Raw genomic sequence first — 24,831 nt, 5'->3', positions numbered from 1 at the left:
CATGTAGTCGTTCCTCATCATGTAGTATGTCGTTCAGTGTAGGCACCCTCCCTCATCCCCGAACATGCCCAATCTATTGTTATCGGCAGATTGACCATCATGTTCAGGCGATGATTGATGTCGGAAACGACCAGCGGGAGTGCGCAGTGCTGGTTGTTTCCGTCATTGTATGCCCGATTGATAAGCGATTGAATGGTTACGATGTCGTAATCGTTCAATCGGCAGTGGATACGCGGCTTTCCACAGAAATATAGCAGCCTGCACTAAGCAACTAAATGATTTTCTGCTCACATTCCAGGAAAGCTTGCTGCTTTACATTGCAACATATTAATGCTTTTGATTTGTTTTCAAATTTCTAAATGAGATTTAATGTCTTTGTATTCAAGGATTTTAATTTAAAACCAGACAGTAAAATAGATACTTGTGGCTCCAACAGAAATCTTAGCAAAAATGACACTCACATAGTTAACAACAAAATACAGAAGAGAAGCAGTCTGTACAAGCAAATTATTTGAAATTGTCTTTTTAAGCATGGAATGGGTGCACCCAGGGGGGACTAGGGCTTTAATTCGGCTCTAGCATCCCTTAGTGCATGCGCGCCTACAGAGCAAGCACGAAAAAGGGCATGGGCACGCCCAGACTGTCTGCATGCCAGCCGAACAGGAAGCTGGGAGGAATGTTTACTTGAATAAATGAGGTGTCACTAATTGGGCAGAGGGTTTCCCTTTGACGTAACATTTACAGCATACTTGCCTATTTTCGAAAAACGCATTTCAGGGAGATTGTGAAAGCAGCACCTATGAGCGCGGCGGTAAAGTGGGCGTGTACTGCTACATCTGAGAACCGTGTCATAATATTGATTTACATCCAAATGTAAATGAGCCCAAAAGCAGTTAGAAGGATCTATTTGTTCATGAAAACACACTGATACTTTTCAGAAAATACATGTAGCCATAGGGATCGTTCATTGTGCCTTATAACCATACTTGCCTACTTTTGAAAAAACATTTCAGGGAGATTGTGAAAGCAGCACCTACGAGCGCTGTGGTAAAGTCGGCGTGTACTGCTACATCTGAGAGGTGTGTCATAAAATGTACTTAAATTCAAATGTAAATGAGCCCCAAAACAGTTACTGAGATCTACTTGTTGATGAAAACACACTGATACTTTTCAGAAACTGCCTTTAGCCATAGGGATCATTGTCCATTATAACCATATAATGCTAATGATCCAATTTGCAGCTATACGGTATATCTGTTTATTTTTTTATACCAGCTACATAATGGGGGTAAGGTACAATCAGGGAGATACCTAGACTCTTCATGGAGACAGGGAAATTGCTACTATTTCAGGGAGTCTCCCTGACAATCAGGGAGAGTTGGTAAGTATGATTTACATTCCTACACTGCAAATACATTCCTACACTACAAAAGATGTATTGCAGTTATATATGTACAGAATAACTGCTAATCACACAGAAATATTTACTAGAGGCTTGAGATAACATGCTGTGGGTGCAGTCCAACAACAGACTGTAAGCTACAGGTTGCCTCACTCAACCATGAGACACTAATGTGAGAGAATGCAGGATTTAGAGCATACCTTATATTTACATAATTAAAAGTGAGTCTTCGCACCATTTGTTTTTAGGTTATGCACCTTTGGGGAGCGAACAGCAGCTTGTGATTGGTCCTCCCACTCACATATCCCCACTGATAGTTGACTTAAATGAGCTGCAGTTTCTATTATTAGAAAACCAATTGTCAGTCAGCAGGAATCCTGTTGTAAATGAATTATAAATACACTGGCCCTGTATAAATATACGAGAAATTTACGACAAATACATTGAACATTTTAGCAAGCAGCTTTAGAAAGAACGGTCCGTAGATCAGGCACTAACAGCATCTTCAGCTTCTACTCCTTGACCATATTGCACTGACATTGATTCTCTTTTCATCTTGCCTCCTGTAATTGACGATGATTAATTCCTGCATGAGACAGCATGTAGCCCACAGGCCACCAATTAAGCTGAATATATGTTTCTTTATGTCAATGATTAAAGATATTGATTCTTGGTAAATTGTATTTACAAAACAGCCTGACTCACAAAATTATGCTGCGGGATGAAATACACAGTATGCTCGGGCCACAAAACGGTAAATAAAAGCATCACTTATTAACGTAAAAAAAAAAACCTGGGAATGCATGAAATGTGAATTCATTTGAAGTGCTTGTCCTGCCAGATGTTTCAGATCTCCACCACCACACACCATCGCTCTGTAGAAGACTGAGCTCCAGGAAAATGATCTGTGCTGTGACTAGAGGTTTCACCACTGAACCTTGTGAGGGGAGTATTGTGAATGCTGGTCTGGCTGAAGGAGCAGTGCTGACTGCCCAAAACCACTTGAAAGCATGGTGAAGGCTGCAATAGATTTGGCCACAGGGCATGTCATCAGTCCACGTGTAATGATAGCCTATTATTGTCTTGTTTTTCTTAAGGCTAACTGTTCTCATTAAGATTAACAGATAGGGGTTAGTATTTCCGTCCTAAACTGTTTTCTATTATCTGTTATTTGGTGTTCAGGATTGTATATCTCTTGTATATTGTACTTTGTATATTTTACCCAATGTTGCTTTTTATATTGTAGTCTGCATTGAGTTCATCCTGGTTCCTATGGTGATGGGTCACTGATGTCATATGCTGTGCGCCAGAGTATGCACAATGCTGCATACTAGCCTACTCTCCCGGGACTGCCAGGAGCCTCCTGAAAATCGAGAGCCGCTCCCGTTCCCCCGCAAGAGTAGGCAAGTCTCCCGGATAAGCTGGCGGCCCCCTGTACCCCCCCACACCCGCTGAAAGTGAGCGGTCCTGGGGTGCGATGACAAAATTTGCGATGAATCACATCATCATAGCCCCGCCCCCTGCTTTATAATGCCGGTAATGTCGGCATTATAAATATCGGCATTATAAAGCGGGGGCGGGACCGCGATCGCTCTATAAGACCCCCGCACCACCCACTTCAGCCACCCACACACTCCCTGCTGCATCAACCTGGCAGCACCCTCCCGGAGAGGTCTGCCAGAATGTCGGTAAGTATGCAATGATGTCATCAGGTAGTGACACCAGCCGGGTGCAGGGTCCCGCTTCCAGTGATGCGGCTTCACATGTGGTGGTATAGAGCATATAAGGTAAACATGTTTTTTGTATCTTTATAATTCTGAGGACAGTGTCAATACACTGAAACTTTGATTAAGGTTGGTTGTATTCAGTGCTGTCATTTACAAGTCTGAGTGCCGCACTTTCCAGAGATTGCATACCATTATTGTGAGGGCACCAGTGCTAGAGGATGTCCCCTCCCTGGGCAACACGCTGGCTGTGCCAGTCCATTGCAGGACAGGCTGCTGGAGAGGTGGGCGAAACTGTCACAATCAGTCACCAGCGCTGCTTATTCCCTCACTCTGGGTGCCCAGGCTTATGGTGCATGCTGGGAGTTGTAGTCTGCCAGGAGCACTGCGCTATGCAGCACAACAGCCGCAGGAACTACAAATCCCAAGGGGCTGTGCTTGCTGGTTATAAGCCATCTACCTGCTGCTGGCTGTCCTTCTGTGGTTACGAAGGAGCCAGGAGGTGGAGTGGTGAAGAGCCAGGCTCACTGCTAGCGTAACATGCATCGCAGCGGACGCCCCGGCAATATAGATTGCTGAAACAGGCGAGAACGATGGGTTCTGGCCAGTGCAGCCCAGAGAGCTGTTTTTTATTATTTATTATAACATTTTTATTTATATGTTTATCAGTTGAGCCAATATAAGGACCTCGACCTGGTGGTCAGCAGTTGCCTGCACCCTGATTTACTGTAACAACACTGACTCCTATACTGGATGTAAAATATTTAGATCAGGTTAACAAAGTGGTATCAAATAATAACCAAATAATTGTAGCCCTCTGTCAGTAGAGGGTGCATGGGTTAGTAACGGTATACAATCAGGAAGCAGGCTGCCTTAATACCGGCAGCCGGCTTCCCGACCATCATATCCCGGCGAGGGATGAAATGCCGGGCGTCTATATGTAGACGCCTGACATTTCCCCGACGCCGGGAGACAGGCGCCCGGCATCCAGATCGAAGGGATACCGGGCGCCGCGAGCGGACAGCTGCCGGGGGGAAAGAGTTAGGTTTAGGGCACCCGGGGGAGACCTAGGGTTAGGCACCCCCCCCCAGGGAGGGTTAGGGTTAGGCTTGGGGGGGGAGGGTTAGGGTTAGGCACCCCCGGGGGGGACTTAGGTTTAGGCAGCAGGGAAGGGGGGAGTTAGGGTTAGACACTTAGAGGGGGGATTAGGGTTAGGCACCCCTAAGGAGGGTTAGGTTAGATAGTATTTACCTATCCACGATCGGGATTTCCAGCGCTGTCGGGCTTCCGCTGCCGGGAATCGAACCATGCGGCCGGCGGTATTTCATACCGATTCCTTAGTAACACACCATCTTCTCTACAGTCATGCTCTTATAGCCACTTTCATATAAGGACACCCAGGTGATATGGTAGTGGTGCTGTGCAATCAGGTGTCACATAAAATGGGTGCCAGAACATACCTCATTCACAAACAAAGACAGTTTAGTTACACTTCTTACGTTTACACTCTTGTACTATTTACATCCCTATGTACATCTCCTATAGCATACTACTGCATAGTCCTTAGGTAGCAGGTTCTCCTAAAGTGGCCATATCACTCACATTTCATCAGTAGTCAAACAAGCTCTCTCATATATTCAAAACTGAGGAATCCATCTCTAAGTCCTGGCTGGGGTTTATGATTCCCTAGCACTTTGCATCTCTCAGCTCTCTTACACATAGGCTTTACCATGGCTGACTCTTGCTTCCTGGCATCTATCACTGGCCGGATTCACCACTCTTTCCCTAATTTTCAGTTCTGTAAGCCACTGAGGTGACTTCTGCAGGGTGAAGCAATGAGTTGTGTGTTCGCGTTTCCACTACTTTCAGGAATAGATTTCAGCACCTTCTCCTCACAACTAAAATAAGTTATACACTGTGCAATAATCGGGCCGATCAGCTGATTCTCGGCAAAAAGGATGATTATCCTGTGCAAAGCAGTTGAATCTTATGATTGGATGAGACCTGCTGTAGGACATTTTGAGCTGATCATACTTACATTGTTGAGTCGTGTTTTTATCTACTAATACTCTGTTTAATCACATTCCACTGATGGCATGTGCACATGAGAATCACTAGCGGAAAAGTCACCTATTTCTACATTTACCTGAGACTGCTGGTTCACACCTTAACCATACAGTAACAACCATGGCTTTCCACAGACACCTACAAAAACTGTCACGTAAAGTAGAATGTCAGAGGTGTAAATCATACTCCATCTTACTTGCTCACATAATGTAAAATAGGAATCCACCCATCTGTCATCCTAACCCTCTGTCCCATGCTCACTGTCTACCCCATCTGTGTCTCCCCTGTCCTTCCCCTTTAGAATGTAAGCTCTCACGAGCAGGGCCCTCTTCCCTCTTCCTTCCTTTACTTATATTGTTGTCTACTCTATACTCCTTACAACAGCACCTAACCCTTGACTTTTGCCATCCTGCTACTGTTGCAGCAATGTTTATATACCATGTACTTGTCCTGCAATGTCTTATACTGTATGTCAGTGTTTTCTTGTTCTGTTCAACTGTTTATGTACTGTTTCTGTACTTTGTTTTTGTACTTGTTAGGCGCTGCGGAACCCTTGCAAATAAAGGATAATAATAATAATAATAATAATAATAATAATAATAATAAAGTCAAAGAGCCTTACGCTCTCTGCAGAAGGAGGTAGTAACAAACACACCAACAGACATACAGCATATAAGTAAACAGTGGCGTAACTATAGAGGGTGCAGGTGGTGCACTTGTTATGGGGCCCGGCGGCTTAGGGGGCCCGCCAGCCCAGCAAACATCCCCCTGCACCCTCTGTAACACGGATGTCCAAGTTGCTAGTGCAACTGGGAGCGCTGGTCTCTGAAGTGATCAGAGACTAAAGACACCTCTGATCGCTTCAGAGGCCAGCGTTCCCAGCGATGCAGTGCGCGGGTGACGTCATGACGTCACCTGCGATGAGAGGAGCCTGCGTCTGCTGCTGGATCTGGTCAGATCCAGTCAGCGGCATCTTCTACGCGGGGAGCTGATGGCGTGGACTCAAGCGTAAAGAGAGGAAAGTACTGCATGGGAGAGGGGGGCCACAGCATAAGGGGCAGTACTAGGGGCATTACTGAGGGCACAGCATAAGGGGCACTACTAGGGGCTTTACTGGGGCACTGCATTAGGGTATTACTGGGGGCACTGCATAATGGGCACTACTGGGGGGGCACTGCATAAAGGGCTCTAATACAGGAGGCATTGCATAATGGGCACAACTACAGGGGGTACTGTATAATGGGCACAACTACAGGGAGCATTGTATAATGGGCACTGCATAAGGGGCACAACAACAGGGGGTATTGCATAATAAGCACATCTACAGGGGCACTGTATAGGTAGACCTATGGGGGAGGAAATTTTGCTATGGGGCCCCCATACCTCTGGTTACACCCCGGTAAGTAAACCTCATAAAGTGCGCAAAAGTAGCATCCCAGATAAACATTAGACATATAAATAAAGGTGTATTTAGAACTACAGTCAAATGTAGTTTTTTTAAATATAATTTTTGCCCTATATAATACAACTAAGATAAAATAAAAATACTGTATATTTATTCCAATATGCAGGCAGCTGTAAGTCCTGTTACATTTACAAAAAAATACTTCCAATATTCTCACTGTATCGGAAGCATTGTAAAATTTAGTTTGATAATGAAGACATGCAATGCCTGTGGTCATGGAGGGGATAGAATGAATCATGCAACCCCTAAAATAAGCACCAAGCACACATGTGCTGTGCCATGTCCTATGCTGACCTGCCATATTAGCACAGATGGACTCCATTTAGACAGTCTCAATCAGTTGTATATTTACTGTACATTATGGGATTTGCTTCAAAAGTTTATTCTTCAGACTACAGAACCTGAGGATAATTCACACAGATAGAATGCCTGAGAGAGCTACATTCTCTCTACATTTACTTATCCTATAAAGGGCACTACCAGACAGAATGTCTAGCACAAAATGACTATGACCACATACTGTGTAACATACAAAAAGATTTTGTGAGGATGTGGCGTTATTATTTAGTAATAATAAACCCTTACGATATGCTTAACTGTATTGTTCTCATTACCAAATCTACTAGAAGACTGTGCCCTACATTGCAGAAACATTATTACTTATACTATTTCGTCTTCTACTCCTCCACCAAAACAAAGCATAATTCACCTGTGTGTTCTACAGCACATCCCCAGTTAAATGGATGGTAGAGAAGTAACCAGTAGAGGAATGTGTCTGCTGTCATCCATAACTAGTTTACCAATTACCATTCTTCTCTACTAACTAGCATTAACAAGTAATTTCCTAACATAAATATGCATTTATTATATGTACACATACCTCTGCTGACATCTTTATCCATGAAAAAGGTGAAAAACAAAAATACAACTATTTAGAACATCCATAAAATTCTATACATGCATTGTTTTACCAGACCAAATGTGAGCACTGCATTAAAAGTCGTGCAATTACTGACACACGCTATAGTTACTTTGAACTAGAAAAGAACGTAAGGTCACATTTTGATGATGAGACTAACAAGAACAGAACATGGAGCTAGAATCTAGCACCTAACAGAAGAGTGGCGTTTATAGAGGAGCCTCTATACTATAGCAAAGGTTAGGAAAATGATAAAAAGAAAATACAAGTACTTACACGACCAGGCTTTACCGCTGATTTGGAGCTGGCAGGACGGGTGACTGCGTCTATCTGCTCTTTCTTCATGGTCACTGTTTCTGTGCTAAGTGAGTGCAATATGTCTGCCTCGTTCCTCACATCCTTGAGAGACTGGAGCACAAATATTGCATACCACAGAGGTTAAAAAAAAGGAGAGGAAGGAGTAGCAGTGTGTCTACAGTTAAAACAGATCTTGAATAGTCAGTAAGCAAGGAATGCTGAAAACAAGGCTCTTTGAAAAGCAGAGCCTAAAATGAGTGAAGTTACTGCTACGCTGAATACCACTGAGACTTCCGCTGTTTCAAGTCTAAGTATAATTATTACATACAACAGAGACAGGAACAAGAGTCCTGTGACTTTTCCAGTAAACCTATGGCAAGTGCTTACTGTTGTAGTAGTCGCACATGGGAAAAGCCTAACACACATTTAAAATGAGATTTCATTACACTTGTTCCACATGGTCCTTTGAACACTTGTTTATTGATTTTAAAGCTAAATGAAGTACAGTTATAGAAAACAAAATGTGAATAATGTTGAAATATAAATGTAAAAAGTGCACAGAAATAGTTTATCCACCAAATTAGTGCTTATTTAAATTAGTTACTTTGTATAAGACATCTATGTATTTTTTACAGTAATCCATAGAATACAGTAGATCACAATTGTATTCTTAGTTTAATTGATGTGTACTATCAAAATGGCATTTGTTAATATTGACAGTATAATTTAAAACATATCTTTTGATGTTCCTTTTTCTGCATATGTCACCGCTAGATCACATCCAGTGCCACTCTACTCTGGCGGCTGTAAATCATTCAACTAGAGCAGGGGTGGGGAACCTTTTTTCTGCAGAGGGCCATTTTGATATATATAACATTATTCGTGGGCCGGTGCAGGCCACGCCCCCTCCATGTGATGTCACAAGGGGACAAGGCCACAATTTCCAGTGATTACAGCAATGCCTGGAGCATCCTGAAGATGCTCCGGGGAGCTGTAAGGGCAGCGGTCTGACCATCTGAAGTGTCCTCAGGACATTCCAGGCGGCACTGCTACATATATTCTGGCTGCAGTGTACCATTCTCGGCACCATGATAGCCAGATGAGGCTAGCAGAGAAAAGCTCCTAGGGCCAGACCAAATGATTCCGAGGGCCTCATACGGCCCTCGGGCCCTTCGTTCCCCATCCCTGAACTAGAGGCACTGTGTTGGATTCCTCTTGCTGCAAAGAGAGCTGAGCAGGGCTAAAGGTGAATAAAGGGCGGCAGGTGCTATATTCAAGAGCTGGGACCATGGTGAGGGGTCCAGGGGAGACCTATAAGTATGGTCTATGCAAAGCTTTGACCAAAAATCAATTACAGGGACATAGGAGGAGATGTATGAGAGACAGTGCTTAAAGTGGTCCTACAGAAGTGGTGGAAATCACCCCCCCAGCGTTCTTTTATTTAAGTAGGGTCAAAAGGGGTGTGGTCTTAAAAGAAAAGGTGTATTCACACAATAGTATTCCCTATTCAAATTACGCCACACAGTAGCATGATCTTGATTCAACCCTGATTCACATTACACTATATAGTAGTGTCCCTTATTCATGTATGAAACACAGCAGTGCCCCTTTTACACAATGCACACATTTGTGCCCCTTATACACAATGCAGTAGTAGTGCCCCTAATGACATAATGCCCACAGTAGCAGTGCCCTGTATACAATGCCCACAGCAGTAGTGCCCCTTACACATAATGCCCACAGCAGTAGTGCCCTTTATGCAATGCCCATTGTAGTGGTGCCCCTTATGCAGTGTCCACAGTAGTGGTAGTGCCCCACCTGGCTGGCGAATTGCACTCTGCCTCTTTTGGCTCCTGACCGGAGCTTGCAGTGAGTCTGCGCATGCGCCAGTCAGAAACTCCAAGTGACACCCACGGCTAATTGAAAGAAACAAAAAAAACCTTATTGTTTTTTGTATACACAATGTCAGGCTGTCGGAACCAACAGCCAGGGACAGTGCTGTGTGGTGTGGCAACAACAGCTGCAGCTGTCGAAATCAATAACTGTAGTGCCACTGACCGTTCATCCATTGCCTCCCCACATCAGCTCCCCTGTCATTCTGATCACTTCCCTACATTACTACATGTCAGAAGTGGTATAGAGTAAGGAGTAAGGGACTGGTGGAGAGGGGCGTAGCACTGCAATCGACAATACTGAGTATGCTTTCTAACTATTCCTCAAAGCAGTGGAAAGGAGGGGAATTATTTCTGCTATAGGCTTGTGCTTAATAAGAGATCCCCCTGTATTTGCACCGGGCTGAGGAGCTCACAGCGCCCCCCTCCCCAGCATGCAGCAAGGCTTTGCGGCGCTGCAAATAAGGGTGTTTTCTTTACCCTAAGGGAGTTTGGCCACGCCTCCCATGATCAGGCCATGTCCCTTACCCTGGGCCCGGGTCAGCTCTCTATGGTCCGGATCACAATGTCGACAGTCAGAAGGTTGACACCATAATGTTGAATGACAACATTGTTGGAATGTTGACACCCAACATCGACACCTGCAAACTGTAGACATTTTAGGGTTAGGATTAAAATTATGTGTCAACATTATGCACTTCTCAACATGTTGGTTGAAGACATTTTAAACATGTCAACATTTTGTCAGTGTTGACATTTTGCTAGTTCACAGTGCGGTTGTCGACATATTGAACATGTCGACATTTTGTCTGTAGACATGTTGTACCTGTCAACAAAATGATGTCTATATAATGACTATAGTCATTGTGATTGTTGATATAACATTCCAAACCGTTGATATAACATTGTTCAATCAACAAGAAAAAGGTCAAAATAAAATATACTCCTAAAAGAATGCTAAATACCCAATTTAAAATACTGTGTAAAAAAGAAAGATCACACATAGCACAAATAGAAATTCTTAAAAACCCTTTCCATATATCTCCCAGGAGGCATAAATTGCTCCTGTTAGTCTTACACAAGAGCTTCAGATTATCCGGGTCGCCCAGCCTACTGGCTGAGTGGTTGTACAGGGCAGTTATTATAACTGAGTAATGACTGTTTGCAGTAAAGAACTGAAGGTTAGGGAAAACAAGAAGGATAGGACTAAGAAAACTAGACGGTATGCCTCACTTAAAAAGCTTTTTTAAATTGAAATATGGTGATAACTTGCAAAGTGGCTGCTAGGACCAGTGAGTTGCATTTTGTGTTGTAAAGCTTTCCATCTGTAGCTATATATGTATATATATATAAATATATATATACATACAGGTTGAGTCTCCCATATCCAAAATGCTTGGGACCAGGGGCATTTTGGATATTGGAATATTCCGTATTTTGGAATATTTGCATAAAATAATGAAATATCTTGGGAATGGGCTCCAAATCTAATCACAGAATGCATTTATGTGTTATATACACCTTATACACACAGCCTGCAGGTAATTCTATACAATATTTCAATAATTTTGTGGCTCAAACTAAATTTGTGTACATACATGAAATTTATTTATGTTACATATACACCTTATGCACACAGCCTGAAGGTAATTTTATACAATATTATTAACAATGTTGTGCTTTAAACAAAGTTTGTGCACATTGAACCATCAAAAAACAAAGTTCTTACTATCTCAGTCATGCTAAAAAAAATTCTGTATTCCTGAATATTCCGTATTTCTGAATATTTGGATAAGGGAGACTCAACGTGTGTGTGTGTGTGTGTGTGTGTGTGTGTGTGTATATATATATATATATATATATATGCATTGGATGTACCAAAGGGATATAAGATATTAAATGATGCACATTGTGCTTTAAATTAGTAATCTAGCAGATGGGCTTACAATATTTGGGCCTTTAGTGGTCAAAGTGGAAATTTTGAAGTGGGGGTATGGAAACTGTAGAAGTCGTGGCAGTGGTGCAAGCAGAAACAAAGCATCAGCACTAATATGAGTGTGCTCCGAAGGTGCCCAGGGAAAAAAAATGGGCGTGGACACATATAAAAAGGGGTGTGGCTACTCATAATAGGTGCGTGTCAGGCACTGGGTGACGGGGAGAGACTGAACTGGAGAGGCGGTGGGTGACAGGGAGAGGCAAAGAGTGATGGGCAGAGGGTGATGGGGAGAGGCAGCAGGTGACAGTGAGGCAGATGGTGACAGAGAAGCAAAGAGTGATGGGCAGAGGGTGATGGGGAGAGGCAGAGGGTAACGGTGAGGCAGAGGGTGATAGGGAGAGGCAAAGAGTGATGGGCAGAGGGTGACGGGGAGAGGCAGAGGGTAACGGTGAGGCAGAGGGTGATGGGGAGAGGCAAAGAGTGATGGGCAGAGGGTGACAGGGAGAGGCAGAGGGTGACAGGGAAAGGCAAAGAGTGATGGGCAGAGGGTGACAGGGAGAGGCAAAGAGTGATGGGCAGAGAGTGACAGGGAGAGGCAGAGGGTGACGGTGAGGCAAAGGGTGATATGGAGAGGCAAAGAGTGTTGGGCAGGGGGTGAAGGGGAGAGGAGGAGGGTGATGGTGAGGCAAATGGTGACAGGGAGAGGCAAAGAGTGAAGGGCAGAGGGTGACAGATGGAGGCAGAGGGTGATGGTCTATGGCTAGTAATTACAGGGCACAGACTGACATACATAGGTCCAGTATAAGGACGTTGGTAAATGACAGAACAATTCAGTAACACTGAGACTATTTGCACTTACCTAGGTACAGTGTAAGGAGGACAGCAGTGCTGTGTGGCAGAGTCTTGGTGGCTGCATCTATGCTCTGGCTGTGTGCAGAATGCAGATGATGAATGTTTGTTTCCGCGGCTGCGGGTGTTGGTGGGCAGGGGATGGGACAGCAGAGCACACACAGGAAGTGTTTCCTGCACAGAGCTCATCGGGACACCGGATGGAGGTGCAGCGGCCGGTAACAGTGCAGGTACACTTGCAGTCCGGCCGGTGGCAGAGAGACTGGCCACTGAGAGGACTCCAAGAGGTCCCCTCCTCCCCACGGCAGCACTTACCAGATTACCTCCCCAGCGGCACCAGGCAGCGGCTGACAGTGCTGCTGATAGTGGGATTGCTGCTGATAGGTTGCACTGTTTGAGGCAATCCCTGAGAGGTGGCAGCGCTGACAGCTGTCAGTCTGATGGCTGTCAGCGATGTGATCAACAGTAAGGTCCCAGCGGGCCTCCTACCTCTGCATCTGAAAAACTACCTAAAAAAATATGCTTAGTGCTTGAAGTGCTGGTATGTCACATACCGTTACATACCGGCACACTTTAAGCAATGCTGTCAAATATATACGTTGAGGATAAATTGTATTGTCCTAACTTTCTCTAAATGCCAAAACAGCTCTGGATAATCAGCAAATAGAGAAGATGAAACGCGTTTGAAAACCTACCTCTCACTACATTCTGGACCTCATTCAGAGTCGGTCGTTGCGGCCGCATGGTCGTAAGTGAAAAGGGGCCGGATATGCAAATGATGCACTCGCAAGTTGCGTCCTTAAGATCGGATCGTTAGCTGGCCGACCAAGGGGAGGATGCGGCCATAAGACAAAAAATACGCCCCCTTCTCGTACGCATTACACGTCATCTCCGGCCATATAAGGATTAATCGAGACCATCGGTAACCATCGGAACTAGTCGTAGAGCTTAAGGTTGACCATACCCTCTCTTAAGCACTACGATCAGGTCAGTGTACAAACCACCCATGTCACGTGTGCCATGACACTACTTTGTTAATTATGCACTCCCATAAAACGCCGTTCACATAATTAGGCACGCCTGTGTTCGGATCTCCACTCCCCCGTTTTCAAGCACCTTCCCCTGTTACCACCCACAAACGCCTCATTCTGTCACTGAAACTACCGACCTGGCTGTGTTCAAGGAGAGAGAAATTTCTGATCGTAGCAGCTAGTTTGCGCACGCGCATTGCAAACTTTACGCATGCGCAGTTTAGCGAACATCGGTGGCGTACGACCGTGCGGCCGCAACGACCGACTCTGAATGAGGTCCTCTGTTCCAGTGATTTAGGGGCCTATTAATCCTCCGATGATTAAGTAATCATTAAGTAATCATCTCGCTGCGAGGGATACTTAAGTATCTAACTCGCAGCGGGGGAAACGTGACACTGGAGCAATTCATCATTGGTCCGGTGCAGGAACAGCTGCTCCGAAAAGTTAGGAGTCATAACAAGACTATCACTCGTTATTAAATGGGGTGCTTAATTTTTACTGGTTCATTTTATAGGCCTGAGCACTGGTCAACTAATGGATTAAGACAAATCTACAGGCCATCTACAGGCCAATTAATAGGGTAGCTAGATAGGCCAGGATTAATGGCCTGCTTAAATGTATAGGAATGGAGTTCCTTTAATCAGGCTTCCCGATAAGCTGGCTGCCTCTTCCGGGAGTGGGGGAGGAAGGGGAGCGTGCCGCGATTTCAAGATCGCGGGCCCGTTCCCACTACACAATGAGAAGATTACCGGTATTGTGTAGCCACGGGCAGGGCCACAATGATGCGATTCAGCGCGAATCGCGTCATTAGCTCCCCCGAACCAGCCATTTAAAAAGGGGGTAAGCGGATGCTGGCGGGGGTATGCAGGTGGGTTGCGCCGGCTGGGAGTCCTGCCTGCTCTTCCAGGGTACGGAAGCAACACCTGATTTTCAGGAGGCTCCTGACCATTTCGGGAGGGTAGGAAGTATCCCTTTAATGTATCTGTGGTAACAGAGTTAAGTAGGAGACAAGATAAAGGGATAAAAATATATCCAGCATGACACAGAGCCAGGAATCCACAAGCCACATACTTTAAAAATAAAACTGCATTTCGAGGAGAAAGTTCTTAGACTATCACTACACTTTAACATAGAAGAAAATAGTTTGAAGGCTTATGACTAAGAGGACTATACTGAAAAGTGTAAGGCAATTTTTGAAAAGGGCCTGTTGAATTACATTTTATGCCACGTCTTGGCTTTTAATTCACATAAAGATCTGATAGTAACGTTGCTCCTGTGTATTTAAACAGGCTAACAAGTTATATAAGTCTAAATTGATTATATATTAAATAAGTACCAGATTTGTTCAACTTTTTTTAACTTTCTAATTTCTAGTCCATTGTTGTCTTATCTGTAGAGGACGTGTCTGCATTAATGCCTTAACCCATTCTTTCCCCATGATTGTAATGCAGCAACCGGTCATTTAAATTTGTTCTACACATTTTATTGACAGCCAGGTTATTTATGTCATATATATTAATCCCTTCATAAATAATTATGGTGATCCAATATTAATAATAATTGGAGAGAACTGTTGTAGACCAGGCAAAACATAAATCTATTACATTGCAAGAACATTTCTGGCTTACCTCCAGTAAATCCAATTTTATTGATATTGCCTTCACCTCTTCCAGTTAACCTACTCACAGATAAACTGTTATCTTGCTCTCTGCTGAGCCACGTGTTCTCTGCCAGCAGGCAGTATGGAATTGCAGTAATTCAGGCAATTCCTTAAGAAAAGCCTTGTAATCTACAAACCACAAACAGGCCTGCAGTCATTGGCAGGGGATATTTATGATCTTGTGAGAAACCGAGAATGAGAAAAAAATGTAATTCTCCAAACTCAACTCCATCATGAACAAGCCATATATAACTGCAGCAGAATTTGCAATTATAAGACTCTAGGAAAGTGATTTTTAAAACAATACAAGGGGGTGAAGCTTAGCAGCACCTGTTTTCCCCTTCACTCCCATTGTAAAATCAGATAAAACATCTGACTATAGACTTTCCAATAAAAATAAATCAAATATGACATTTCTGAGTGAGGGAAAATAACAGATCACACTGAAATGTTTTCTGAGTTTGATAAATACCTCAGTGAGCTCATTGAAGTGCATTAAAAACAGCAACAACATCAGATTCAAAGGAGTTCCTGAATCCTTACTCTTCTGAAGAAATTGCCTGTTTGCGGCGGAGAAACGCGTTAAGCAGTTATGGATTTGCCGTCTCTGGGATCTAAACATATATACCTGTGGAGCATAATTGGAACTATTTCTGTTGGATATCAAACATTCCTTCTTTAGAGCCTAATTGAGACTATTTATGTTGGATATCAAACATTCCTTCTTTGGAGAACTATAACAGGTCAAACTATTTTATCAATAAGAGTGTTGAGACCAATGTGCCAGATTCATACATTGCTTCTACTATACCAGAGGGACATCTCTCAAAGTTCCATAGCTCAATACTATACAATTAATGAACTGATTCCTGTCCGCTTTTCTTCTAAGGATATATTGCTTTGGGACTTTGGAATCCTTAATTTTTGGATTTATTCCCAAAAGTATTTTTTTTCACCATATGATGCAAATTTGAATAGAAAACTACCATATTGTATTTGTTTATCTTACGTTGTTTTATATTGCAATAAATAGTACATCTCTATGTAAACCAACACCAATTTCTGCATTTTACTAATCATATTTACAGTGCAATTCTTAGAGCTGTCGATATTTGTTTTCTTTTATAGTGAGTTCCTAAATTGCCTCAGAATACTGACTTACTCTCATATACTCTCAGCTTGTTCTACTCCCGTTTGTGACTGATAAGGAAATTCTTATTGTCCATATTCACAGATTCCCCAAGCCAACATATCTCCCTGACTACAATAATGTAGTATTATCATCTTAAGGAGCAGAATGTGAAACTCTGTTGGGACATCCTAATCTTTCCAGATACGTACCCAGCCATTCTAGCTAGGCAAAATCTCTCCAACCAAGCACAATCGCCTTGAGGAAGGTGAACATTTGCTAATTTAAATATCTTCTCAACACTTCCACACCAAACCCACTGACTGCCATCAGTGTATAAGATTTGGATTACAACTTCAAGGACAAGGTTGGCGAGATCCGACATGGAATGGTATCTTTTTTCTCAACCAGCAACCTACATTTTCCTTCCCTGCACTTTCTGCCACCCTTTCTTTATTTCATCCCACAAATGATGAAAGATCTATTCTTGTTTTATCTTCTTACTCTACTACCTCCCCTCTTGGTCCTAAACCATTACATATCAGTTGAGTCCTGTCTGGGATTATCCCAACCGTAACTGAAATCCATTCTCTCTCTCTGTATTTTACATCATTATTCAAACAGGCAGAAATGACTCCTATTCTAATAACTTCCCTCAAAGTTTCTGAAATGGCTTTTCCTGCACTCACCTCACACATTTTCATCCTCACATAACTTACTTAAAGAATACTCCACAGAGACTGCACTGACTACGTTGGTCAATGATGAGATCACTGCTAAATCTAAAGGCCATTACTCATTTTTAAAGCTTTTGGATCTCTCTGCTGAATTTAAACTACTGACCACTCTCTTCTCAACCAAACTCTACAATCCATAGGTCTCCAGGACACTGGGCCTGCTGCAGAGGTGGATGCAAATCACATTGCCGCAGCACGCAGCGGAATTGAGAAGATATGCTAATGTCGCAGCCATAAGGATTTGTACAGAGACACCTATCGGCTGCGTCTCTGATCCACCACTTGTGTACAAAGATGAACCTTCGATCGTACCATTAGTCCTCTGAGCAATCCCATGGTTGCTCAGAATTCCCATTGGAACTAAGATGCCTGGGCCAGTACCACTGCTTACAAGCATGGTCGTGACACATCTGCTTTTGACTTACCATCCCCTGTTACCTCCCACAAATGCTCACTACCAATCATCAATCAATCATTCTGCATCCACATCCACACTACGACCACCATCTTAAATCAATTGTGGCAAATACACATTGCGAATCAGGTGCATGCGCAATAGAAAAAAACATCGGCCAACTATGAAAACATCGGGATTGTGCCTACCTCTGAAATAGGCCCACTGCTGTCCTTATCAACTCGCTGTTTCAGTGTTCACTTATATGTATCCACCTCCTCTCTTCTTCCTCTATCTGTACGTGCAGCACAAGGCTCAGTCCTAGGTTCTCTGTTTTTCTCTATCTATACTACTAATCATCAAAAACTAATAATCCCTTAAAGATTTCAGTATCATCAATATTAAGATAATACATAAATTTACGAAACCTCTCCAGATATCTCACCATCTGTGTTGGTCCCTATTACTGAATGATCTTCTGTCATTTCATCTAGTGTGTCTTCTCACCGCCTACATGACATCTCTGTTTCTGTTGACAACACGACAATAAACCCAACCTATCAAGGTCACTACATAGGTGTTAGCCTTGGCTCAGAACTGTCCTTTGCTCCTCACATTCAATTTATATATAAATCCTGTTACAGTACATACATCTAAAGGAACATTTCCTGGTCTTTCACTAACCACACTTTTACCCTGGCAATCTATTTTGAATGCAGCAGCTAGGGGATATAGAGACCAGGTAAGGTATATATTTGCCCAATGCCTAAGTGACCATTTCATGTGCCCGAGTATGACAAACTGTGCTGGATGATGCAGTAAATCAGGGAAAATCTGTGCCAAGATGTCCATATCCTACAAAGTATGCTTGTTTGCCAATAACATACTACTTGTAGCTACAAACTCAGGATTAATGGTAGAGGACCAGCTCTATACAATGTAGTAGACCACTTCAGCACAGTCTTTTAGTATGAAGCCCTGCCCAAAAAAAAACAAAAAAAAAAACAACCTCCATCATCCTACACTTAAACCTAGTAGAACAGCTTAGATAAGAATCGTTCAAACCTAAAACGCTGTGTAAAATAATTAGTATCATGAATCAGTTTCACAATAGTTCAATAAATGGATGTATCCCTAAACTGTACCAAAGATTTATTAGGCTGACCTTGAGGCATAAATCCGTCTCCAAGAATCAATATCTGGTAGTTCAGTCAGTATATAGACAAAGCATGTAGCGGAAGATTAGGTGGTGATCTTATGTAAGAGCGATATGACATACCTGGAAAAGTCACGATGGATTTTTGTGTCTAGTGGCAAATTTTACCAAACACTGAGGTTATTTAGAGAGTAAGTCTCTCATTATATGAGTTTAGTGGCCTGTCAGAGTGTGTGTGCAATTTTGCTAACTACATGTTTTTTGTTTGTTTTTTTAGCCTCCTTCTGCACTTTTTAGCTGAATATTTATTTAATCAGCTATCAGTTTGGTTTCATATACTTGTCCTTGAATATAACACAAAACAAACCTCTTTATACAAGTATAGTCAGTGCAGAGAGCACAGCACAGCTGTAACATCCAATGCAACAAAAATGTAAAAAAAAAACTTTTCACCTAATGATCTAGTAACATTCTGCTGACAATTGCTGCACATGGGCGCCTGCACCTTCTCTCCCACTGTCCACTAATATGCTGCCCTCTTATATGATGTCCTCACACCTTTTGACATCAGCAGGCGCCATGCGAGGACACACCACGTTGTGCACACTACACAATGTTTTCTGTGCTTCTATGCCCAGCTAGTTAATTGCTTATGGCTCATGCTTGTTGCTATCCCTATGTCCACAGTCCAGTTACCTGTCTGATTTTCCGTTACTGACCTGGGCCAGTCTTCCCTTATCCCTGTCTGACTTTGACACTGTCCTTTGACTCACTAATCTTGCACTTGTCTCTGAGAACAGGCACTATCCAAGCTCACAGGAAAACCATGGTGCAAGCCTTAGAAATCTACCATATATTTGCCATCAAATCTAATTGGTTATTTTGAGTTATGGCACCTCTTTACTTTTGCAGCTACAGCTAGAGCTCTAAAGAGCAGCGAAGGGGCCTGTTTGGAGCATGTGCTAATTAGAAGCTCTTTTCAAAGGAGAGGTGGGGGTCTTGTGTAGTTCTAAAAATGCCTGGGTAGTAAGTGCCAGGGCCCTGGTGGAAGGGGAACTTGGCGGCAGTGGCGTAACTAGGGCAGGGCGAGCGGGGTGCTTGCCCTGGGCGCCGTGGTACTCAATGATAAACGCTTGGCCTGGTGTGCCGTGAACATATAGTGTTTGGGAGTTGCAAGTTTGGGAAACACTGTTTTAATATATGCCTGCATAAAACACTGTATGCCACTGTGTTTATATATGCCTGCCTACGGTAAGACACCTATCTTGCTGCAGACTCACTTGACAGTTAAGCAGATTTTTCTTGGTGTTCGGTCTTGAATCACATCAAGTTATAATAATACTGAAATGGACTCCTCTAAAGATAACTTTATAAAGGAATATATTACTGAAAGAAAGAAGAAGAAGATCCTAAATTAACTGCTGATAATCTAGAGGAAATGCAAGTTTATGATGAAATGGATGGCGCTGATAGCGATATCACAGAGGACTCTGCCTCCCAAAGTGTGGAAGAAGAACAGCAAATTGAATTGCAGGATGAAGAGCTAGAGGAACAACAACCCGCTAATAATAGTATCATAGAGGAATTTATCACTCAATGTGTAGGAGAACAACTAACTACGGATTACCAATATTGTTTACGAGAGCTGACAGATCCAGCAGTTGAGGATGAATTGCTGCTGGTGACCAAAGGGTAGATACAGTACAAATTGGTATGATACAGTAGAAATTGCAATGTTTGGTGGAGCAATTTACAATAGTTGGAACCCTTATAAAGGCTGGAGGAAAATGCAGATGGAGTACGCTTCAATATGGACACACAATGAAAGGCCGCAAAGTGATACCAGTGGCTTAGGTGAACCTGAAGGTGACCTGGGGGAAGGCAACAGGAACAAGTGACAATGGTAGACTGGTTGCAGAGGCACATGACAAGCAGATAGAAACCATACAATCTGCTCGCAATGAGGATACAGTAGAAGCACTAGAACAGCGTAAAAAATACTTAAAAGCTGAAATAAAAAATAAAAAAAACAGAATTAAAAGAGCTGAAGGAACAGAAAGAAAACGTCAATGAGAGACTTTGGGAAGAGACTTCGCGCTTTGGGTGGCAGCGCATAATCAGAATAATTGGGAACATTGGTGATAAATGTGTTTCGCAGGCGTAACAAGGTCATCGTGCCTGTTGAATAGAGTGTTTGGGTTGAGCTAAAAAATCTTACAATCAACAGTAAGCCTGCAAAACTCACTGCTGTCACCAGTTCCCAGCGATGTCACCAACACCCAGCACTGCCTGTAGAATTCATCTGTCTCCAGCTCCCAGTACTGTCACCAACACGCAGTGCTGACTGCAAAACTCATCTCTGTCTGCAGTCAACCATTTAAATGGAAATAAATAAAAACATATAGTAAACCAAACTATACCAGTGAATTTTTTTTTCCATAAAAATCTATAATCATATCATACATAAGCATTTCCATTATATATTGGCATTGAATGCGACAAAATAACTTCAGTTTAGAACACTGCTGTCAGACCAGCAAAGGTCCCCAAATCTACCTTAAGCTTGAAGGTTCTAAATGATAATTATCCAAAAAGGTAAAAAACTGTTGCTCCAACTTGTTGGTTAAATCAAACATGTTTTTTAACCAACCCAATCAGCCAATTCTTTTTCCAATATAGGTGGAAAGGTGGAAACTTTCTCACCAGCCAAACGATTTTCAGCACAGAAGTAGGCGGTGGTCTAACTTTGTTATTTACTATATTACAGAAATGTTTCTCGCTTTATAACTTGGATAATCAGGGACACCGTGGAGGTGTGGTTTCAAAACACCAGGGCCGTCCTGGGTCCCATCCTGAATTAAGTTTGGTACACACTATACAATGTATTGTAGGATATATAGTTCCGACGCAGATCGGAACAATATATCATACACATCCTATAGTGTGTACGCCCAATCCGTTGTTTACGGTCGTTCATCGCATCGTCCCTTTGCTGTTCTGCATGGCAGATGGGATGATGCAATGAATGAGGTGGTGCTGTTACGTGCAGCATGTACCGTCACATCGCTTTGTCATACATCGCCTGGTGCAGTGTGTACCGCACACACAATGTATCATTACATTGCATCGCACCGTTGCTGGGTCACTCTATCGTATGGTGTGTATCCAGTTTTAAAAGAGCAGTTGTTGCCCCAAGTTGTCATGGCCACTCCCCAGCTAGCACTTTGCCAATAGCTCAGCTAACAACATATTCACAACTTGACATAACATCCCCTGCACAACTTTCATTAGATGTAACATGCCCTATGCCCTTGTAGATGAGGGATTTCAGGTCTACAAATTTTCTAATGTTCCTGGTGTCGGCTTGTAGTCTACATTTCTATTCTATTTAAAATTTGTAAATATATATTTCGTAAAGCAAGTCCCAGACATCCAACCTCACTGGGCCCTTGAGACCAATTTTTTAAGTGTGCATGTTACAAAAGAATCAACAGCGCTGTCGCTTTCAGTATAACCAGAACTGGGCTTTGCCTGCCTGGTGGAGTATTCACAGTATGGGGGTCTCCGCCACCATGATTCCAACCAGCCCCTGGCCAGTTGCCAGGACCCCAGGGGAGTTGGGTCTGCAAAAATGCATGCAAGCCTGCTCCTGGATATTATCATCCCTGGTACCAGTCACACCAGGGCTCTTTCTCATACCCTAGGGCCATACTTGAAGAGTTTTCAGCAACTATGGTGAAGCCAGGGGCGTGACACAGCAAATTTGCGGTGCGGGAGTGTGATGCCACGCTCACTATTTCATGGCCCCACCCCGATATATAATGTCACAATTCCCAGGTTTGTAAAGCAGAGGGCAGTGTGAATCGTGTTCGTGATTGGGCCGCCCACTTCACTCAGAAAGTGGGAGGCCACATGTGGCCTCCAGGAGAGTTGCCCACTTTTTCTGGGCATCCGGAAGAGCCATTCAAGATTCAGGAGTTTCAAGAGTAAGCAGGTATGCCTTGAACAGAGGTTATGGGAGTATAAAAAAAAGTCCAAGCATGGCTTAATCATGGCTGCCACAGTACGCTGGGATTTGAAGAACCATGCTTGCCTTGACAGCTTTCTCTGCCACCAGGGCAAGCTGGGACCTGTAGTTTGCCAAAGAAAAATTTAATTACAGGGACAGTTTAAGAAAAAAACTGTAATAAATAAAAACAGAGACATGGTTTAGTTCTAAATCATCTTTCATTACTTACCTAGTCCCATCGTTCTTTATTAGTCCGAAGGAAAACAGGAAAACCTCTACCCCGACCTTGAAAAAAAACAACGTTGGTATACCGGGTACAGTCTGGTAGTTAATTGAACATATCCTGCCGCTAAATGCCATATACTTTAACATTGCAGTTGTAATTAATGTGGGGCCTTCTCACAGTTACTTGAGGTCAAACCATGAGAAGATCCCATATTAAGTCTAGGCGCTATGATATTTCATCTAGAAATAGGTCCAGCCATTTCAAATGGACTATTTTATTTTTGGGGATGTACAGAGCCCAGGCCGGGCTTTTGGGGATGGGGAGGGGTATGACCTTTAATGTTTTGCTTCCATTCTCCTGACTACTTATTCATTTACAGTAGCCTGTGAATTAAGCACTGTTACAGCAACAAGTTTAACATTACCTGATTATTGGCACAGATTTCTAAAATTGCAAAATCCTGTATACTGGAAAATGGGGTTTGGCAACATCACATGGTGGGAAGCAGTTGGGCTTCATGTTTAATATCACTGGGATACAGCCTTTTCTTCAGGCTTCAAAGCATGTATGTGGTTATGTGTTTAAGTCTATGTCATTGGGGAGGGGGTGATGAGTTAATTTGCATCCTGTGGGGTGTGGGCACACCCCTTGCCCTTAGCTTCACAGGCTAATCAAATTAACAAAAATAAATAGTAGAGTCTTTGTTATACAGTTAAAATGTATTAACCTTTATTAGTTTATAATTAAAATCATATCTGTATGGGACTGCCAATCAGGCGAAATATTTAAAATCTAGTTGAGTTAGACATAGAAAAAGTCTGTGCATAGAAAAATAAATAATGTGTTTAAAACTTATATTGAATATCGGTAATAAAGCAGCCAGGCAAAACGCATGTCGGCATTTCTGTTTGTAATACCGCTAGTGATATTTGGTGATTGTAGGGATGGCTTAATCAATGTTACAACATATAGCCTAGGCTGCAGCACTGAGAGGGATAACTGGCATTGGGGACAGCGGTTATACTGACGAGAATAACGTTGTCACGACTGTATATATAGTAGAAATTATACGGAGCTATTCAGCTCATAATAAGAGCGCCATTGCACTGCCATGAAGCAGGAGAAAGTAACTTGTTACTAGTGTAACCACTCTCAGACTGTTATTTGTAATCGGATACATTATAATTTATCTGTCATATAAGTTGTTACATTACAGTGGCTGCAGAGAGACACCTTACTACAAATAAATATTGTTCATATAGGGTAATAAACACAGACTGATAAGCCTATATGTAACAAATAAGTGATACTGTGAGGATATTGGGAACTACAATATATTGTAAGCCAATCCCAATGAGGAATATATATACTTAACCAACGATAGTCAATATAAGTTTTAAACACTTTATTTGTTTTTCTATGCACAGAATTTTTCTATATTTACCTGGATTTTAAATATTTCACCTGATTGGCAGTCCCATATAATATGATTTTAATGATAAACTAATAAAGCTTAATACATTTTAACTGTATAATATAGTGCTCAGTGTGGGATGAATTTGGTGCACCATAACAAAGACTCTACTTTTTCTTTCTGTTCATTTGGTTTATGCAAATATTAGAGTATATGGTAGCACCTCAGGAATAAGATCTATTAGAATATAATATGAAACACTTTAGATAGTATCACTTACTATAAGGGCTAAATTTACTAATATGGGAGTTCTATTTAAGAAGTGATGTTGCACATAGCAACCAATCAGATTCTACTACTCATTTATCTAGCACTGTCTAGAAGATACCTGGAATCTGATTGGTTGCTATGGGCAATATCACTTCTTAATAGAACCCCCATCTTAGTAAATTTACCCCTAAGACTCTTTTTTCAATAACTGAGTCAGCACTACATGAATATTATGATCCAACAATAAATATATA

General features: G+C 42.5%; 1 protein-coding gene across 5 annotated transcripts in view; it reads right to left on the bottom strand.

Annotated features, from left to right (window-relative positions):
* The window catches only part of TJP1 (tight junction protein 1), a 423,870-nt gene that overhangs the window by 252,952 nt on the left and 146,087 nt on the right, over positions 1-24,831 (bottom strand). The window contains exon 1 of one of the 5 annotated variants that reach the window (XM_088445467.1): positions 7,854-7,998. The exons of the other annotated variants lie outside the window; for them this stretch is intronic. Within the exon in view, the coding sequence (XP_088301593.1) occupies positions 7,854-7,922 (69 nt within the window). The 5' untranslated portion in view covers positions 7,923-7,998. Of the gene's footprint in view, positions 1-7,853; positions 7,999-24,831 lie in introns of those variants that run through there. 5 annotated transcript variants of the gene reach the window in all.

This window comes from Taudactylus pleione, unplaced genomic scaffold (assembly GCF_031769625.1).
Source record: "Taudactylus pleione unplaced genomic scaffold, aTauple2 ptg000019l, whole genome shotgun sequence".
Classification (NCBI taxonomy): domain Eukaryota; kingdom Metazoa; phylum Chordata; class Amphibia; order Anura; family Myobatrachidae; genus Taudactylus; species Taudactylus pleione.
Note: the sequence above shows the minus strand (reverse complement) of the source record. Positions and strands in the feature narration are given on the sequence as shown.